Source organism: Vicugna pacos, chromosome 16 (genome assembly GCF_048564905.1).
Source record: "Vicugna pacos chromosome 16, VicPac4, whole genome shotgun sequence".
NCBI classification, from domain to species: domain Eukaryota; kingdom Metazoa; phylum Chordata; class Mammalia; order Artiodactyla; family Camelidae; genus Vicugna; species Vicugna pacos.
The window spans coordinates 2,617,273-2,638,148 of record NC_133002.1 but is presented as its reverse complement, the minus strand read 5'-3'; the positions used below and the strand labels follow the sequence as shown (position 1 = coordinate 2,638,148).

At 35.9% G+C, this 20,876-nt stretch overlaps 1 protein-coding gene across 2 annotated transcripts in view; it reads left to right on the top strand.

Moving 5' to 3' along the window:
• The window catches only part of HSF5 (heat shock transcription factor 5), a 28,845-nt gene that overhangs the window by 2,586 nt on the left and 5,383 nt on the right, over positions 1-20,876 (top strand). Inside the window, exons 2-5 of one of the 2 annotated variants that reach the window (XM_072940207.1) lie at positions 2,870-3,244; positions 11,509-11,606; positions 14,033-14,575; positions 16,346-16,523. In XM_072940207.1, the coding sequence (XP_072796308.1) occupies positions 2,870-3,244; positions 11,509-11,606; positions 14,033-14,575; positions 16,346-16,523 (1,194 nt within the window). The remainder of the gene's footprint in view (positions 1-2,869; positions 3,245-11,508; positions 11,607-14,032; positions 14,576-16,345; positions 16,524-20,876) is intronic. The other variant, XM_072940208.1, reaches the window with a different exon arrangement.

The following is a 20,876-nucleotide window of genomic DNA, read 5'->3' as shown; positions in this document are numbered from 1 at the left end:
GTGAAATGTAATTCTAAGTTCAAAAATACAGGTCCAACTTTGTTTTGCTTTAATTCCATGTTCTAAGTCCTTGACTCTTCTATTTTTTCCTCACCTAATTTTTATTCTGCTTGAATCTTGCCTTGGTTCTGTGCCCGGCTGTGTTGCTGCTTTGTAGCTTCCATTTTGTTTGCTGCGTTCTGCTGCAGCTTGTGGTTTGAATACTTGTCTCTAAGTAGAATCCTCTGCTTTAGCACCGAGTTTTCTCTTCTCTAGATCCATTGAGCCAGCTGTCTTGTTCACCTTTTGAAAATGTACTTTGTAAGAAATGTGAGGATCGTGTGTTTTTCCTTTTTTGTTTGTCCGCTCTTGTTATTTTGTTTTTAGTGGCAATTTATTTTATGATATTTGTTAAAATTCTCTAAGTAACAAGTCTGAGCAATAGATACTCTGCTTCTGCCTGGGGATAACAGGCTCTCAAGAGGCAACTATTTTTTTAAGCAAGAGGCAAATTCTTTCTTGGGGATTGATTAGCTCAGATCGCCTTTCGTAAAAGGAATAGAATTTTTAAGAACAGAAATTCAGCCTGCCTTAGGTTCCTAGGATTCTGGATTTAAACTTTGCCAAATATATCTTAGATGTTCTGAAGACATGCAGGTGATGTTCTGTAAAGTTGATCAGCATAAAACCCTATGAAGTAACTCTTAACAAAAGAATAAGTAAGAGATGAGCCTGTTTTAGTTATTTATTTTTAAAAAACAAACTAATCAAAAGGAATGGTCTTCTGATTCTAACAGTGGCCTTACGTTAGCAGCACCTGAAATATATAAATATTTGACCATCACTCAGTTTACCATAATAGAAGTGGAATTTATACTTTAATTCAGATCTAAATGAGAATTTGAGAAATGAAAGTAGAGTTCTTTAATTATCTGCTTAAGTTTTGACAGTCTGAAAATTCCTCAACAGCTTAACCCTGAAGAGAGTAGAAGAAGAAATAGTAAGCTATCACACACAATAGCAGTATCATGTTTTAGCATGTGAAGCATCCAAGGGAAAATCAAGTGGCAGGTAGCTGGGACCTCAGAAATACCTATTGTGAAGAGCAAACAATGTTTCTTTAGGTCTTAAGACAAAGAATCATCAGTGTTAGTTCAAAGTGTGTATATATGTGGAATTGCTAGTCAGGTAGCGTAAAAATTGTTTTTGTGTTTCAAAGGAAAAGTAGTTTTTAAGATTAAATGGATTTATCATTTAAATACACTTAATCTTCTGAACTAAGATTTTTTTTCCCATTAGATTTAGAGCTCTTAGTTTCCAGGCTCCTGAATTGTTTATGTATACAAGTATGTAGTATTTGTTTATTTTTAGTATTAATGATTTATTCTTTATTAAATTTTATTTTAAGAGTTTATTTGAGCAAAAATCAGTTAGAATCAGCAGCGCCAAACCAGAAGTGGTTAAGAGCACTCCCTAATGCTTTATTCTTTAGAGGAAGTTAAACACTATAGAAACATTAGAGTGAAAGATCTATACCATGTTGAATGGTTTTACAGTTTAAGTACTTGGAAAAGTAGGTATTTGAGTGCCATCTTTAACAGATGAGTAGCACATAAATTAGACTTTCCCTCTGTTTTATAGATGAGTTTAATAAAACAAACTGAAAGGAATTTGAGAACCACATAATTTAATACATAAAGCCCTCCTGACGAATAAGTCAGGCTAGCTTTATTTATGTTCAAGAACTATAGTCTACAACTTTCAAAGTTCAGGGAAAAAAACTCAAAAAATGTAGAAGGTTTTATATTCATATTACAAGATCTTTAAGTTGCTAGTCCAACGTAAAGAAATTAAAACTGAAATTCCTGTATATGATCTGTTATGGGTGCAATTTATGCAAGAGAGATGATGTGGAATTCCGTCAGTGGATTCGTATTCACAAAAGGTTTGGCCCTATGCCCAAAGACTGTTGATTAAATGTAAATTTTGATGTTTGAGTGATAAATCTGAAAAAGAAAAGAATCATAGTCTTTAAAATAAGTTCAGCTTGCGACATTTATATCTTCCTTTTCCTCATTGCATAGTACTGCCCTTTCTCTTCCTCATCTCCACTTTTTAATTTCTTTCTACCTTGCTAGGTAAGAAAAAGCAAATACAGGAATCTCTTGGCCTGAGTACGTGGATGTTTAACAAACTCTCCAGGTGATTCGAATGTAAATTAATGTTTGAGAACCATTGATATCTAGGAAGGGACAGGACTAGAGATACTCTGAAGGAAAAAAAGACCACGGAAAATGATTGATTGAGTAAAGGAATGAAAAAGAGTACTGAGTCAGAGTTTTCAAGCCTGACTTTTCTGCAAAGATTATTATTAAAATAAAAAAACTGGAAAGAGAACAAAGAATATTAAATTTCTTTTTTGTTTCTGTTACAGTTTTTATTTCTTCCATACGTAATTATATTATGTACATGGTTGAGTGCTTATTTTTGTACCTATTCATAAGGTTCCTAAATGATTTGAAAGACTGAATGGAATTTCTAAAAATTCTAGGAAGTAGCTTACGCATTGGAAAAATCTGGGTCAGTCAATTGGGTGAAAGGTAAGGTGACATTTAGCATTTGATTTAATGTTAGAGTTTAGCCACTTTGTCTCGTAGGACAGTTGTATAGAGAACCCAACAAAATTTGATTCCTTTTTCAGCATTGTATGTATAATCTCATATTCTGGATTCTGAATTTGTTTTTACCAATACATTTCTGTTGTGTTAAAAATGGCTGAGAAGTCAGCACATTCACAGTTGAAGAACAGTGTGTATTTTGTGACTTTTGGTTTACTACGTCAGGTGGTGTAATATAAAATTGGTAAATGTGCTCTTCCTCTTTTATGCAGGACCAGTGGCTGTAGGACAATTCCACCGGTCGTTCCGGCAAGATAGTTTGTCTCCTTACTCCTACGTATCAACTTCATCCCACAACCACAGTACTTTCCCTCTGAAAGGTTTAGATCGGACCCCGATTCCTCCGAGAACATGGCAGAACTCTCTTGGAATGCACTCAGGACAAGTGGAAACGTCTCCCACTTTTTCAGATAAAGGGGTTCCATTTTCTGTACTGCAGAGGTTTCCCACTGAGGTCACCTATACCCTGCAGCCCAGTGCCACATCCGTACATGTTCAGCAAGGTCCTCAAACAATGGTCAGCTCCTCCCAAAAATATACTAACTACACACCCTCCGCGCAGTACTCCCAAGCCTACTATCCAACAGGTATGAGAGATTCAAGTTCAGTGGCTTCTCTTAAGATACTTTATAATGAACATTTATATATATATTTAATGCATTTCTGTATGCCTAAACAAAGATAGGAAATATTCACCTAAGAAATATGAATGATTTCTCATGAGTATATTTTTTTTAGCAACATAAAAGATTTCCTTAACGTTCTTAAAGGTTGTAAAATTCTGTTGGTGCATAAAGGTGTATTTTTTTAGTGAAACTTTTGTATCCTCAAAGTGTGTCCTGGTAATAAAATTAAAACTCAGTACACCAGACCTTGCTCTAGCTCTGCTCTTGGTGTAGCAGGTTTTTGGTTTTCAAAAAAGTATTTTTGTACATATTATGTATTTTCTATTTTTTAATTTTATAGGTGAGATTACCTCATAATGAAATCACTTTAGTATCTCAGTAAGGAAATTTAATGAAAGAGAATAGTCACCATCTCCTAAAACTTAAGTTATATTCTTTTAGTAAAAATGTGATGGTGTGGTTTGACAGTGCAGTCCCTGCTGTGTTAATCCCAGCCAGTGAAGAACTGGGAATCTCAGAGAGAAGACCCTGACAGTGACAGCTGACCTAGAGCTCAGCCAAGGGCATTGAAGGTCTGCTGGTAGATCTCAAGTCACTAACTGGGAATCCTTGTGATAGTGACCATCTGTTTAGCTTCTTGTGGCTGAAGGATGTCTTTTTTGTGGGGGAGGGTGCATTTTTGCAAAATAATAGCATTCCCATTTCGTTCAAACATGTTTTCTGTTTTGCAGAAACACCATAGAGGTGGTGTGTGTTTTCAGGTAGCATGCTTTACACAAAGTGATGAAGTAGGTCAACAGAAACAACTCAAGGGTCAAGGCTTTCAGAAGAGACCAGCAAGAGAGGAAATGGGGCATTCTTTTACCCTGTGAATTAAGACTCCAGACATATTAATTTTCTCAGATAAGTAGATCTGGAAGCAATCTCTAGAAGTTTTATCTTAGACCATTTTTCCCAGGCAGGAGGAAATCAAAAGCTAAAATTAGTGGAAAGAATGTAAATTAGATGAGGGAGTTAAATGATTTGCTGCCTTTTAAAAGTTATAAATTTGGCAACTGTTCCATTTGTAACAGTACTCACTATTTTCTAGCTGATAACATACAACTATATTCTTTTATTATGGCTCATTGCATTCTACCTAAATTTAGCCAGTAAAAAGGGATTGCTTTATTTTCTCAAAGTGTTTAACAATACTAAAACAATAAAACCAATGTGTAAATTAGGTTGGGTTTTATAGATTTTTGGAGCTGCTTCCGTTTTGGTGGGTGGAAATCAGAAGGAAAAGGAGAAGGAATTATATGGAGTAAAAATGATACAGCATTTCTAATCATTAGACTATTAGAGAGTTTAAGAACTTTTAAAAAACTTTTTTACATAGAAAAAGATTGAGGCCTATTTCTTTTTTTTCAGCTATTTCTTTGAAGAACAAAAATATCTGGGTGATCTTAAAAATAGAAGATGATTGATTTCATGTTATAAGTTATATATCTTACGTATAGCAACAAATAGGGTCAGATTTTTACTGAGGAGTTTAATCCAGTATTTTAATAAACAAATTAGGTAATTCTATCTAAATTATAATTTTGGCTGCGTTCCATATGTGCATAGAATATATATATATATGTGTGTGTGTATATAAAGAGTGTACCTTTTCTTACACTTGCTTTACATTCTGTAGCCCATCAACTGGGCAAAACCCCTGCTTCCCCTCTTTTTACCAATAAATGTTTTTCTTTTTCCTAACCTCCCTTCAAACTCCCCTCCTCAAACTATTAGACACAAAAGCTCCTGGGGAGTTGAAATTTAGAAGGACTGCATTAGAGAGATACAGAAACATGCTTGGCCTTCCAATTTGGAATTTTGGAAAGAGTTTCCTATGGACACATTAGATATGTTGGCTAGGTCCTGTATTACTGTTAGTCCCACAGTTAAGGGACAGGTGGTTATAATCTGGCTTGGGAGCCAAACTAGCAGGTATGATGATGTTTCTATGGGAAAACGTATTCCAAGTTACAAACAATCCTCTTGGAAGCTCCTAGCTCTAAATTTTATGAGAACTACTTATATATTATTTACCAGAAAACAGTATAATTAGTTAATATTATTCATTCATTATAGAAATACTCTTTGTTAAATTATGATGATTTAAGATATATGTTATTTAAAAATATTTTATGTTAGCTTAGTTTTAAGTTTATAAATAAATTCATTAATTTAATGATTAAATTGAAATTTGCCTCCCAAGAGCTCAAGGTAAGGACTGGGAATGAGACATTAAAAGAACAAATTAAGTGCTGCTAGTGTTTTGATAGTAGATAATGCACATGAAACAGAATCTTGTATTATCTGAGTTTTTGATTTGTCTTCTTTACTAGGTAAATAAACATAATTATCCCCCTGGGGGGCAGGAAGGGTATAGCTCAAGTGGTAGAGCACGTGCTTAGCATGCATGAGGTCCTGGGTTCAATCCCCAGTACCTCCTCCAAAAATAAATAAACAAATAAACTTTACTAGGGGTAACTAAAATGACTAAAGTTGCTGAGGTCATGAGAATAAGAAATCTCATAATTTCATGCTGACTTCTAATATATAGAGTAGTTCTATGATATAATATAAGCAAGACGGCTTTGAACATTCTGAAGTACTATATAAACAAAAAGTTGTGTTGTTAAATACAAAAGACCTGCTGTAAAAAACAAAGTGCCAAAAAAAAAAATACTGTACAAGTACTTAATTCCTCCAAATTTTAGGCAAAGGAAGTAAAAAGTAGTGAGCAATTTAACCAATATTCAGTGGGTACCTGTTTATGAAGAGCTTTGCAAATGACTTTACCAAAGTTAAATAGAATATTATTCCCAGAGGCAGGATAATAATCACCCCCAGATTCTACTCTCTAAATCCTAATAAAGTAACTGATTTTGGAATAATGAAGCCCTTCCGAGTGAAATATATGAGTCAAGATTTGGATCAAATTTTCGTTAAAAAAAAACAGTACTCCACTTCATTTAAAAATTAGTTATGTTGAAATAAACTTGGATATGGTCTTCAAATAGTATAACCAGTACATTTTGAATTTTGTAATACGTGATAAATTTTTCTCTAGTTAAGCCGAACATTCAAGACTGAAAAACTGCTATTAGACTGACTCATGAATTGGCTCATCTGAATTCTTTCTGACATTTGTCATTCCTCTCTTGAAGCATCTGTTTTCTTTGCCTAGCTTGCTTACATTTTTCCACTCATCACTTCTTCAAAAACAAACTATTGTAGATCCAATATTAGTTGACTCTCTTTAGTCTTACCCTGTCTTGAATTCGATTTTTTCCTCTGATGCTGTTTTCACAGTGTGCTACTGTAATTTATCTTTTTAATAAAAAACTTCATTTTAGACCTTTTCATTTTACTCATTCTCTATATATTTGAACATACATAAGAATATCAATATATTCATATTTGTATTTTGAGGAAATCCTATATTGAGGAATTATTCTTCTTTGACGAATAATGCGGAATTGACTCAAAATCAACTTTGCCTTTTTTTTTCCAAGTTTTAAGCTGAAAGCAGTGATTAGCAATTTGTAGCTGCCCTTTGTCTCATATTTTAAGTAATAAAATTTGTATAGCAATCACTGTGACCAGGTACTATTCTGAGTACTTTCCAAATATTAATTCATTTAAACCTTACAACAACCTTATATGATAGGGAATGTAATTATTCTCATTTTATCGATTAGAAACTGAAGCACGGGTAGGCAGAGGCAGGGCTGGGGAACAAATCCAGGCACACTGTGTTCTGCTGCCTGTCTGCCTGTCTTACAAAGAGGGACTTTTTGTTTCATTTTACTTTTGACAGACTCTTTCCTGATATTTCTCTTCCCCAGAGTTACTTCCAGATAGGGTAGATGACAGAGATGAGTGGAGGGACCTTCCCTTCTATGCTGCTGGTGGCAGTGGGACTGGCCCTGGTCTGTTGACTCAAGATGCTCAAGCAGAGAGAATGTACCCCAGCTGCCAGAGTGGGAGGTCCAGTTTGGGGCCCCCGAGGAGTGGGGCTACCTCTAGTTTATTTCTGTAACCCCTTACACCTAGCATGCTGCTTAGCTATAATGGGCCCTTAGTTAATAATGTATTGAATGAATGAAATAATTCTAGTCTCAGCTTTGCAGTTAATCATCCTATGGACAGTGTGACATCCCGTGGATCATTTCATGCCACTCAGCCTCAATTTCCCCTTCTATACGATGGCAGTAATAGTTTGGGCCAGGGAGTAAGTGAATTAATGTATGTGAATAGACTGTAAAATTTAAAACACTATTTACATATAAAGGATAAAATATTTTAAAAACTGTCTTTCAAATGAGCCTCGATATTGACACTTCAAAGTCTGAATAAAGTGATTTGAAAGGACATACCCTTCCCTCAAGGTACATATGATCTGTTTATTGAAAAATATACATTATATCATTATTTTTTAATTTTTCTAAGTTGACTCAGACAAAAAGGATTGCCTTATTGTTCGAAAGTACATTTAAATTTTAAAGACTTGATCTTTAGGCTTCTAATCCTACGTAGTGTACCTAAACAAAGACTCGAGTTAGAAGAGCCTCTGATGCTGGTAGTATTGTGCTCAGGTAGCCTGTATTGTCAGCTTCTCTGAAAAGGCCTGATTTTGTTCTTATTGAAAGAGGAACTTGGCTCAGATACACCAGGAAGTTCTCTTTAGCTGCAAGGAGACACTAAGCAAAAGCGCAATTACATCTTCCTTTCTTTTTAGTGAGGTAAAACACACACAGCATAGAATTTACCGTTTTAATCACTTTTAAGTGTACAGTCCTGTGGCATTAAATACGTTCCCAGTGTTGTGCTAGCATCACCACCATCCATTCATTTCCAGAACTACTTCATCTTCCTCCACCTGAAACTACCCGTTAAACACTAACTTCACCTTTCCCGCCTCCATCTTCTGGCAGCCACCATTCTATTTTCTGTCTCGAAGAATTTGATAGCTCTAGGGACCTCATTTAAGAGGAATCATTTATTTGTCCCACTTATGATTAGTTTATTTCAAGAGTCACTGATATTGTGGTATGTGTCAAATTTTCTTTCCTTTTTATTGCTGAATAATTTCCCACAAATGTCCATATGAATGTACCACATGTAGTTTATCCGTTCGTCTGTTGGTGGACACTGGGCTCTACCACCTTTTGGCTGTTGTGCGTAGTGCTGCCGTGGACATGGTCGCACACTGATCTGCTCTGCTTTCACTTTGGGGTGTGTGCCTAGAATGCCATTTCTTCACCTCACCATAAGTGAGCTGCTGGGTTTCGAGTTGCTGTAGTAACTCACCTTGAAATAAATTTACTTTTAGTATGTGTTTCCTTTTTTGTATTTATATTGGTTATTTTCTCACTGTTGACACTGTACTATTCTGGAGTAGATTTAGGTCTAAAACATTTTCATTAAGATTTGAACTGTCTCCGTAGGATAAAGTGTATGAACTTGTCCTAACCTGTAGTGGAAGTGAAAATGTTTACCTTTTGATAAAGTTTTAGTAATCTTGGCTTTACTTTATTACTAGAATTGTTTCTAAAAATGTGATCAACTCTTAGATCTGAAATAGAATTCTGTTCATTATTTCCAGTTTTTATTCTACATGCAATTTAATGCCCTTAAGTGAACACTGCCTTCAGGAAGACACTGGAAGATCTTTATGCAGATGAATGTGTCTTAGGACATAGTGATAAACTCAGTTGTGTTAAGTGTTAGTCCTCTCAGAATGCTTTCATAATATAATACACACTAGATTAATTTGTCATGTATTAAGCACACAGTTGCACTTTAATAGCTAGGTTTTCATATTCCGTAAGCTTACTGATACCTTGCTTTGTTCTGTTTTGTTGACTATACGAAGTAGGACTGCACTGGTAAGGAAATAGCCATTGAGAAATCTTTGTGGATTATCTTTTCAAGACCTCCCTTCGTGCAGGTACCTTTCTACTTTCTATTTGTAGCTGGACAGTGAATGTAGAAGGACATTCACTGTTTTGCTGCTGTTTCCTTAGATACCAAATCAGCTGTCAAATATATATTAATATATTCTCTGTTGTATATTCTATTTTATTTCTCCAAGAAATTTATTTTAAAGTACACTTTAACAGCTATTCAAAATGTGTAACCATTATTTCTCCAAGAAATTTATTTTAAAGTACACTTTAACAGCTATTCAAAATGTGTAACCAATAGAGTCAGATCATAGCAGTATCAGAAAAGCTAATACCTTTCATTGCTTTATTTGTAGCAGAACACTTACGGTGCCCTGACGGGTGAAAACCTGCAGCTCCTGACTGAGTCCTTTTCCTGCCACTAGGGGGCTCAGTTTTCCTTAGCTGTTAAAACTCTAGAAAAAGATCCCAGTTTTTTTCACTTTTGACAAATCCTGCAGACCTCTCCTTGGTGTTTTGCTTTTTGGATTTAACTTATTTCCCAGGATATTTATGCTTTCAAATGTCCTGGGAAACCAAATTCAAATTCAAAGCATGTTAATTGTGTATCTGAATAATCTCCAAGGATATTGGAAATGACAACAGCTTGAATTTTATGTGGCCATCCTAGTAATGTCTGGCTTTTTAAACCGGTGGAATTGTTAAAATCATGTAATTCAGAAAACATCAACCCTTGTATTTGTATCTGAACTAGAATTCTGTCTATTATCTTAATTTTTTCCTTCCACATGCAAAATATAATGCCTTAAAGTGCACACAATCTAATAAGAAAATATTTATTTCTAGTATACCTTTATGAACTTCTGATATTTTAAAAATCAGTTGATAATGGAGAAATAGGGAAGCATTTCCATGAATTTCTACAATCCTTAGGCCAATTTACTTTCAAAGATTACAGACTGAGATTATTCAGTAATTCTGTTAGCATACTCAAAGTATGAAAAATGTGGACCGAAAAAGAAAAAGTTGCCACCTTATAATAAAGACACCTTAAATATATTCAGCAAGTGGAGTTCTAGTAAATTTAAAATATTACATTTTAGGAAGAAGGGAAAATTAGGGAAGTATTATGATATATTAGAGAGCATGTGCTTTGGAGTTTGACTATTGCTTCTGATACTACCAGCTTTGTGACTTTCAGCAAAATTTTTTTAATCATCTCTGAGCTTTAGTTTCCTTATTTTTGTAAAGTAATGTTAATACGTCATTCAGTTGTTGTTTGGATTAAATAAGGCAATGTATGTAGAGCACTTGGGACTGTGCCTGGACCGTGGTGGGTGCTCAGTAAGTGTCATCCTCTGTTTAATCCAAAGGTGTGATGTTATAACTGATTCTCATTCATTCTGGAGAGTCTCTCTCTGGAAAATGGGAGGCTCAACCTATTATTAAGACTGCATCTGTAAGTATGACTGTACCTGTGCAAAGACTTCAATCTATTCATGGTATCCTAATATAAAGTTTGGAAAATATATTTCCTTAGCTAAAATAGTAGCATTGTTAGCTATTTATTTATTGACCGCTTACTGTATGCCAGTGCTCCTTTGAGTGATTTATGCGTATTAACTCATTCGTTCCTCACGACAAACATATTAGGTGGGTATTATTAGCACCCCTCTTCTTACAGGATGCAGAAACTGAGGCCAGCAGAGACTAACCTTGCTCAGATTTATACAGCTATTAATATTTTGGAGCTAGGCTCCAAAACCAGGCATTCTGGCTCTGGGATCTGAATTCCTAACCACTTGTCTAAATGGTTAAAACATTTTTTCAAAGATTTCACTGGATGCATTGTATAATAGTAGAAATGTTTGGAGAGCATTTCATACTTATTTTATCCTTAAAGAAACACACCTTCCTCCAAATGTTTATTACTATTAAAGTGATTGAAATAAATATTTTAAAATTCCAAGTATGTCCTGATATTTTCAACAAAAGGAAATTACTACTTTCAGTAAGAATAAAAAGTTGGTTAGAAAGGCAACAAAATGTTTAAGTGCTAAAGAAATCATTTAGAAGAGCAGACATGACCCTTTTAAATAATATTTAAAATTAGTTTATTACCATTGTTACCAACAAATAATAGCACCTAATTGAAGGAAATATATTCTGTTGCACCCACCACGGAAAGCTTTTGGAATTTTTGTCTCCAAGTTGAGAGAGAGGAGTGGCTGGAGCGCTGTGGGGTTACTTGGGGTGACGTTTCTGTGTGTGGATTTGTTCCAGCCGTGCTGCAGTGCTGCCCTCCCTCCACCCACATGGACGCGCTCAGTAGCTGTGTCACCCCCGCGGCCTCTTCCTACGCACACTGCAGCTACTTCCAGGTGAGAGTCTTGGAACAGTGGACGTCCCCTGGGCCTCGGGTGCAGTACTGTTGACCTTGCAGAATTGCAAAGTGTAACTTTATCTTAATGAGTCACCGGAGGTAAGCTGTGGATCGTGGCCTCAGTTTTTCCCAATTCTAAAAAAAAGGAGTTGATATAAATGATGTCTGGGGATTCTTTTAGGCCTACACTGTCTTCTAGGCCTACCTAGTGTTAGGCACTAGCCACACGTAGCTATTTAAATTTAAGTTAGTTAAACAAGATTTAAAATTCATTCCTCAGTCACACTAGCCACATTTTAAGTGTTCAATAGTTTTGTATGGCTAGTGGCTACCAAATTTTAGAGCATAGGCAGAGAACATTTCCATCATTGCTGAAAGTTAGTTTGAACAGTGCTGTTCTAGGTTCTTCCATAGTAGAATGAATACCAGATAAACTCTAAAAGTATGTGAATCACCAAATGACAGATCCTTCCAAGATGGTATAGATGGTTACTTCTTTTTTAAAGGGGAAAGGAAAAATGATGTCAAAAATGAGAAATTTAAGTGATAGTTTCCTTCAGCCCCAATATTGTAAACACTGGACTTCTGTTACTGTCTCATTATTTATTAGGAGACTATTGCTTTGATTTAAACATTGTAGACGACTGTTTCTAGGATAAGATTAAATCCCATGTTTGTATTTTTATGTTACAGTAAGAGATTTGAATTATGTGCTTGCTTTTGATATCACATAGTCATACCAGCTTCTGTTCTTAAGAGAATGTCTTACTAGTAGTGGCATTCCAGTACTCAAAAGAACATTCCTTTTTTCTTTCCTTTTTCTTTTCTTTTTTTTTAGAAAATATACATGGCAAGTCAAATTATAATCATATTCTTGTCTGAAGAGTATAGAATCAGATCAAGGGGACCTAGCCGGACATTTTTAATGACAGATATCATCAAGCATGTTAGTCCAGGATATTCATCTTCACTAACTATCCCACAAATTAAATGCTCTTGTTTGTAGACCCAGGCATTACCTCCCCTGGGTCATACTGGAGGTACCCTGTCAGTGTTTATATCTGGATTATGTTTATGTTTTAAATTAATCATTTAAAACACCTTTAAAGATGTTTTCTTACGACAAAGACAATACATGTTCATTGTAGGGAAATAGAGATAAGTAGACGTAAAATTTTTAAATGGAAAGAAGGGAAGTATTTTAGATGCCGTTCTGGAAATAAATGCAGTTAGTTTTGTTGGACTGTAGGTACAGTGAGAGTGTGCATGAATGGTCAGTATATTATAATGGTTAAGAGCCACAACTCTTTGAGTCAGACAAACCTAGATTTGAAACCCGGCTGTGCCAGTTGCTTCATTGTGACTTTGGGTAAATTACGAAGTTTCTGTGAACTTCAGTTCCATCATTTGGAAATGGAGATTATCACATTTCATAGACCTCTTGTGAGGATTAAATGAAATAATGTATATAAAGCACTTTGCATGTGCTTGGCACAGTTAGAATTCAATAAATGGTGCTATCACCAATAGTAGAATAGCTTGATGCTTAAACCATCTATATTTATATTATTTGGCATTAGTATCCTTCAGATCATTGACACAATCTTTGTAGTGGTTTTGGTAACATGGACTCACTACATGTCTTATTTAATAGTAACTTTTCTATATTTTACATTTATAACCTGAGATAATCAACAAACACTTATCAAATACCTACTCTGTGCAAAGCTCTGCATTTGGCAATATCAACTCATTACACGTTGTATTTAATCATCACTCTTCAGTATTCTGTGTCCTAGCTTGAGATCATTTATCACCAAACATGTAATTGAATGTCTGTCCTGTGCAAAAGTACTATGTATAAGAGAATACATCTTAAAGTTATCAGTCTAAAAGTGACAGCCTTTTAAAATCTCTTATTTTATTATTAAAAGTAAATAATCTCAGGACCAAAGGACCCTCGATACTCCATCCATTCTTCCCAAATCATTTGGAACAGGATATCTGTACCTCCCCCTGAATCTGTAGAAGCATTGGTGGACTTGTGAGCAGCCTGTGTTTGACGTTTCCTTTCTGCTTTCCGAAAACAGTATATGATAGATACAAGCGTTGCTTCGTCTGTCAACCTCTATGGAAGAATTTGGTATATAGACATTTAACAGCAAATTGGTATTTGGGTACTGTAGTTTTTTTGATTTTGTATACTTTAACCCTGAGAGTTATTGGTCCATTTTAGTGTTAAACTTACGGTGGTTGACATATAATAGTTGCTGAGTAAATGTTAACAATAGAATTGAAGCTACCACTGCTGAAAAACTGGCATTTAAGTTTCCTTAGTGAGCTTTAAGTTTACGTTTAGCACTCATCAGCCTAAATGTTGTTGCTTTCCTCCTTAACCTCATACTTGATTTTCTATCCAAACAGTCCTATTTTCTCTTTTCCCAGAATCCTCCAATGCAATCTTCCTATCCAGTTGAATTTCTGTCTTCTAATTGGCCTTGCAGTGCTACTGATGAAAATAAAAAGACAGAAGTAAACCTAGAGGCTGTTTTTCAAATAGTAGATGAGTTGCGTTCCTCCCCTAAATTGGAGATGGTAAAGGTGGAACCTGTTGAGGATCAGTGCTCAACATCTCAGTCTAACAGAGGCCAACATATCCTAGCTAACTCAAACAGCAGCAATCCATCTTTCACGAGTCAGGCTAGCCAGCTGGAGCCACTCACTCCTGTAGGCTCAGATATTACGTCTTTTGTGGTCGGAACAGAACAAGCAATTACCTGCTCTCTACCACAGTCACCCGAGTACATCTATACCATCCATACAGCTCAGCCTGTTGAAAATACTACAATGCAGGAATCTGCAGCCATCCAGCAAGCTCATGTCAAACTGGAGGAGCAGCTAAGTCATAATCCATCTCCATCTTCAGTAGTATTTGTGCAGGAAGGGCTACCGTTCAGCACACACCAGGTAAGAGGCAAAGAAAAAATCCTGATGAATGTCAAAGGTGCTTAGTGCCTCTTGCTAAAGACTCTTCTAGTGGAGGCTTTGCCTGGATTTCATCTGGGTTTAATAAGTTTATTACGCTTTCCAGAAGGATCACGTCTCAGTAGTTCTGCACAGAAGATTCTGAAAGCAACCTTAACCCTCAGGCATCCTCTCACTATGTTATGGTCTGAAGTCAACCTCTAGAGAGGCAGTCTGATTGAGCACTGTGGTGCAGGACTTATTTTCATGTTAAAAGCATCCTTTGAGTTTTGCTTTCTAACTTAATTTGGATGGACTAGTAGGTGTGCCTGGCTATTCAGAAGGGACGGTTTTTCTCGTAGGTAATATCAGGACTTCCCAAGCCGTTTGTAGCCTGGAGGTAAGGAGATGGCTGGAGGTGTTTTCATACTTTTTTACAGCATCATTGCATTCTAATTTGACTTGGGAGCATACTGTGTTTGAATTTCCTTACTAATATTCTCATTCCTAAAGCAGAATTCTGACTCTAGTTTGAGAGATATGTTCTGAAGGTAGGAACTTAATTCCTTTATTGCTGCTATATTTATAACCAGAAAATGAAAAAAATATTGATTCTAAATAATAAAAGTACATCCAAATTAAAATCACTTTTTGTGATGATTTTTTCCTACTTTAAATTTTTTTTCTTGATCTTAGTCTGATACATGTATTTTTTCATTTTGGATTTTTTTTCTTTAATGGAATTGAAAATATCTCCATTCTTAGAGATTCCCAAGATGACCTTTGGCAGTGTTTCAAAACGTATTCTTTTTTAGCTATAACTTTAGATCCAAATGTCTTAAGGTTTCTATCAACTCATTGTCCTTTTCGAGTCAACTGTTGTGACCCAACATACTATGTATTAAAATATTATAAATTCAATAGATCAAAGATAGGCCCATTATGTTTCAAATATGCCTGTGGAAAGAACATGAAATTCGTCTTTGTTCCTTCATAGTCACATTCAAAATACTAGATTTCATACCTTAACATTGCATTCACACAGTTGCTTTTTCTTTTAAAAAATTTGAGTATCACAGCTTTTGAAAGGTGTGTTTTAAACTTTCAGCTTTATTTCATTACATGGTTTTATTTTAAAATAATTCATAAACAAGTAGAGTATGTTAGAAGTTGATCACCTTGACAAAGGGATTTGACATTTTAAAGAAAACATTTTAAAGAACTCTAGCAGAGACATTCATATATCATAAGCAGGGCAGGTCTAGATTTTATAGGAGCTGAAGCGTATACAATTTAGAGGGTCTCATTAAGACAAAGAATACAAAATTAATAGAATAAAGTGTTCACAGCTTTACTGACATCATTCAACAGGATCATGCCCTATGGCCATTCTGATATCACCAAGATGGAAAATCTGATGGAAGGGATGCCAAAGTGGGAAAAAATAATGGTATTGTAAATTATTGTGTGTGTGAATTTTACCGAAAAAAAAAAAGAAATTCAGCTTCGTGGTAAATCTTCCTCTGATCATAAGTAAATGTTTTAGCTCCATAGACAGTTCAGTGGTTTGTGTATAGGGAAATACACGTCTTGCTACCAAATACTCAGATTAGCTTAACAAAGTCAAAGATGGTATCATTCGTCGGGATGAAAAGCCTTACAGTCGTATTTATTGGATCATGTTTCTATGGTAGAACTCCTCTGGTAGAGTATCTTAACTTTTAGTAGATGTTTGGGGGAAATTCAGAATAATGAGTGGGTTTAACATTTTAGGTGGATGCCAGTACAAAATGCCAGACCAATCCACCTGAGAATATCTTGCCTTCAGAACAGATGGGATTCCTTATTTCAGAAGTGGGGCCTGCTAGCAAGCGTAGTAAAGACGCAGGTTTATCCACTCCAGCCAGATACAGAGGACGAAGAAGCCACTCACAGCAAGCAAAGTCCCCTGGTAAGGATTACCGTGCTCTCAACGCTAGGGGTGGACTCTCAGGGTAGAACTGACGTGTGAGTGACGGTTTTCTGGCCTTCGTTTATTGCTCATAATTATACTGTATCCTTATCACGCTGCTGTTTAATGTAACTAATATGCCTTTTTGCTTAATTATCCTTGTAAGGTATGTAAAAGTTACCTTCCATTATTACATGTAAGAATCTGAGCTTTTGAAAGGAAAACATAGTAACTAAAAGCAAAGGAATTTGGGTTATCTAACTTGGAGAATGTAAGGATGAAGGGCGATTTAGTAACTGCTTCAGATTCCAAAGACTTTGTAATTATAGCAGTATTTCTTATTAACTGACCATAGTACAAGAGGAAATGTGCTAAAATTGTGGCAGGAAAATTAGATGGACATTAAAGACATTGTCCTGAACATATTATAAAGATGCTGTTAAGTATGGTTGTATTAATGGGATTATTTTTCTTGTGGTTTGTAGGAGCCCAATGTTAGTGATTGTTTTAGGCACATACAGTTTATGCTACTCTCCTTAGGGAAATTGGACAGAATCACTTTTTTAGGAAAGTCGTGACATCTAGTAAAACATGTTTCTTACGTAACCTAAAACCAGGTCATCAAAGTCTTCAATGGACAACTTGAATATTCTCCCATTATATGCATGTCAGAGGCATACAATTCAGTGAATTAATCAATAAGGTCACGCAATCATTTTAACCTGTAAAAATTGGAAATGTTGGGATCATCTGTGATAATTTCTCCAAAAGGTAAACTACTAGTGATATGATCAAGATGTTGCTCAGACTCATAGGGTTCTTTCTGCAGAATGCCTTTTTGACTAAAAGCTGTCTAGATCATTCATCTCATTCGTTAAACTTAGCTTGCGCTGTTGCTTTTAGTTAAGTATATGGTCCAATCCATGACCAAGGATTAAGATTTCTTAATACCACTGAAGATGTTCAAAACAATGGCATAGACTTGAAGGCAATTTAGAAAAGGACAGTGATGAATATTTACCTCATACCCATTTTTCTGCCATGTAACAAATTTGATGAAAGTGGTATTGTCATCGTCTTAAAAATCAGGAAACTTAAGCTTGGAGAAGATAAATAACTTGTTCAAGATCACATTAATTAATGTAGCTAATATTCTACTCACAGTCACTCTGTTGATTGTGTACTTTGATGCACAGGCATTTTAAAGTTTGATGTATTCCCATTTGTCTATTTTTGCTTTTGTTACCTGTGATTTTGGTGTCATATCCAAGACATCATTGCCAAGTCCAGTGTCATGAAGTTTTTTCCACTATGTTTTCTTTCAGGAGTTTTATAGTTTAAAGGTCTTACATTTAAGTCATTTATTCATTTTGAGTTAATGTTTGTAGATGGTGTAAGATAAGCGTCCAACTTCATTCTTTTACATGTGGACATCAGTTTTCCCAGTACCATTTGTTGAAGACACCGTTTTCCACTGAGTAGTCTTGGCGTCCTTGTCTAAGATCATCTGACTATATATATATATATATATATATGAAGGTTTATTTCTGGTCTCCTTACTCTAGTCCATTGGTCTATTTTTCTGTCTTTATGTACCATGTGATCTGTTTAACCATTCAATTCTGCCATTGTAGCATAAAAGCAGCCATAGATAATACATAAATGAATGGTTGTGGCTATGCTCCAGTAGAACTTTATATAAAAAACAAGTGCTGGGCCCAATTTGACCCAGTCATAATTTGCCCACCCCTGAGTTAGACTAACAACTTATTTCTGAAGAGTAACAGTGGAAGCCAGAAAAGAGTAGAATCAAACTTTTAATATACTGAAAGAAATCGGTAGTCCTAGAAATCTCTACCCAGCAAAAAGATCCTTCGATAATGATGGCAGAATGAAGACATTTTCAGGTAAACACAAAATCGAGAGCATGTGCCACAGCAGATAAGCACTAAAGGAAATTCTACAGGGTGTTCTTCAGGCAGAAAGAAACAAGGATACGTACTTCGTTCCCAGGGTAATCACCAACACAATAGAAATAATCCAAAAAAAAAAAAAAAAAGGCAAGCGAGGAGGAAGGAATGAAAAATGAGGAAGACAAAGAGAAAATAAAATAAAATGGTTGACCTAAATTCAACCAATACAATTATTCTATGTAAATGGTCTTAAAATCTCTAATTCAAAGGCAGAGATTGCTGAAGTAGTTAAAAGAGCAAACTCCTTCTATAGGCTGGCTGCAGGAGACACGCAGCTTGAAAGTAAGTAGATGGAAAAAAGTATAACGTGCAAACAGGAAGTGTGAGAAGACTGGGATGGTTATTTTAAAATATCACCTGCTAAAGCTGTTGTCTCCTGTCTGTTCTGTGCCGTTCCAGGTGTGGAGCTGAGCCCCCTTCCTCTGATTTGTCCCCTCCCCCAAACATTTACATCTGGTATTTATTTGTATAGCACACTTTTCTGAAGAGTAGGCAAGGTAGAAAAGGTTTGCATTTCAAACGCTGCAAATAATTTAAAATGGAATGTAAGCTGTCCTTTTCAAGAGGCCTTCAGTCCCTTTACCGTTTTCCACCTTTCCTTTTCACTGGTCAGCGTGGCCTCCTGCCACGTTGTCCTCTGTCCCTGTGCTAGCATTGTACCCTCTCTTCTCTGATATCACCAGGCCCTGCGTTGTGTGTCTTAGGCAGAGAAGGTTAGGTATCTCTTCTGTTTCCTAATGTCTATTTGCCAAACCAAAACAACTTGTGAAGATATATTCCTCAACAAAGACAGCTACCTACCCAGGAGGAACTCTGGTGCCTTCTGTTAAAATAATAATTTCCTCTCTTTCACTACATACGATGGTTATAAGTGTAACTGATAAAATAATTAGCACATTAATTATCTTTTTTAACTCTTCCTTTTTTTTTCCTCTCTAATAAAGCTATGTCCTTTGGTCAGTGATGTTGATAGATGAGTCTTAATTGACCTTGGCTTCCTGCTGTGAAACAGCAGAGTTGTGAAATGTTGGCATTATTATGACATCTAATCACATTTTCATTTTATTAGGGGCAGGGAGCAAATGACTTATGCTTAAACTAGAACCTCTTGGCTGAAAAGCCAGCTTTTGTAATGAAAATGTAAGGAGAAATACAGTTCATGAAGTTGCAAATTATTCCTCCTTAAAATTGGTCTGTGAAAACATGGCTGTATGCAAGGTCCTGTGACATTAAGAGACATTAACCAAAGTGAGTGTAAGGTTTATATTCTATCTGTTACAGGCAGTATGACAGTCAATAGGAAGAAAGCTTTTGGTATTGAAAAACTACAGTAAAATATGGATTCTGCCAGATACTGTGGTAACTTAGACATGTTTACCTAACTTTACTGAGCCTCAGTTTCTTTATCTATAAAAGGAAGATAATAATGACATAAAACATACCACTGGCTTAGTATGGTGCCTGGTACATAATGAGTAGTCAGTTCATGGCAGTAACAAAATTTTAGCAATATTTATACGTACTATTTTGAAGCTTTTTACTGTTAAGTACTTTTCAAATGACTGGTCTCACTTTAAATTTATGTGGGTTCCTAGTGTTGTGAGCAATCCTGTAATATTTCCCTACTCAGTACAGCCCCATTTTCCAAAGCCACTCTATCATTCGTATCTTCTCTCTTCTCCAGTTGACACCTTTCCTTCTCTCTCTTAATTCTCAGCTCTGACCTTATTTCTTATTTGACTGAGAAAACAGAAGCAGCTAGAAGAGAACTTGCCTATCTTTCTACCAACAAATCTGTCAGTCTACCACCTGTGTAACCCTACACTCTGCCTTTCCTCCTGCTCCAGAGGAAAAAGGCCAGTCCTTCCATTTGTGTACAAAATCCCATCCCCTTTTGTGTACTCACCGATTTAGCAGTTACCGTTACCCCGTTGCTCTTCAATAATCACATTTACCTTTTATGTTAGATAATTCCCGTCAACATACATACATGCCAACATAGGTTCTATTAAAAGTAATTCCCCTCGCCTTTCCTTCATACTTTCATCAAGCTGATGCTCCATTTTTCTGTTCCCCTTAGAGAAAAGCTCCTTGAAACCATACCCTTATCTCAGCCAGGTTTTCCAGTTAGGTTTTCATTCTTGCTACTCGACTGGTGGTGCTCTGGTTGAGGTTTCCTGTTTCCACCCTGTTGCCCCAGTTCCCATTTTACTCTGCTTCAGCTGCGTCTGGCTTGTATTGTTTGTTCGTTATTTTACAAGGGGAAGGTAATTAGGTTTCTTCATTGATTTCCGCTTGGAGAAGGTACTGCGGATTGAACCCAGGACCTCCTGGGTGCTAAGCATGCGCTCTACCACTTGAGCCATAGCCTTCCTCCCTC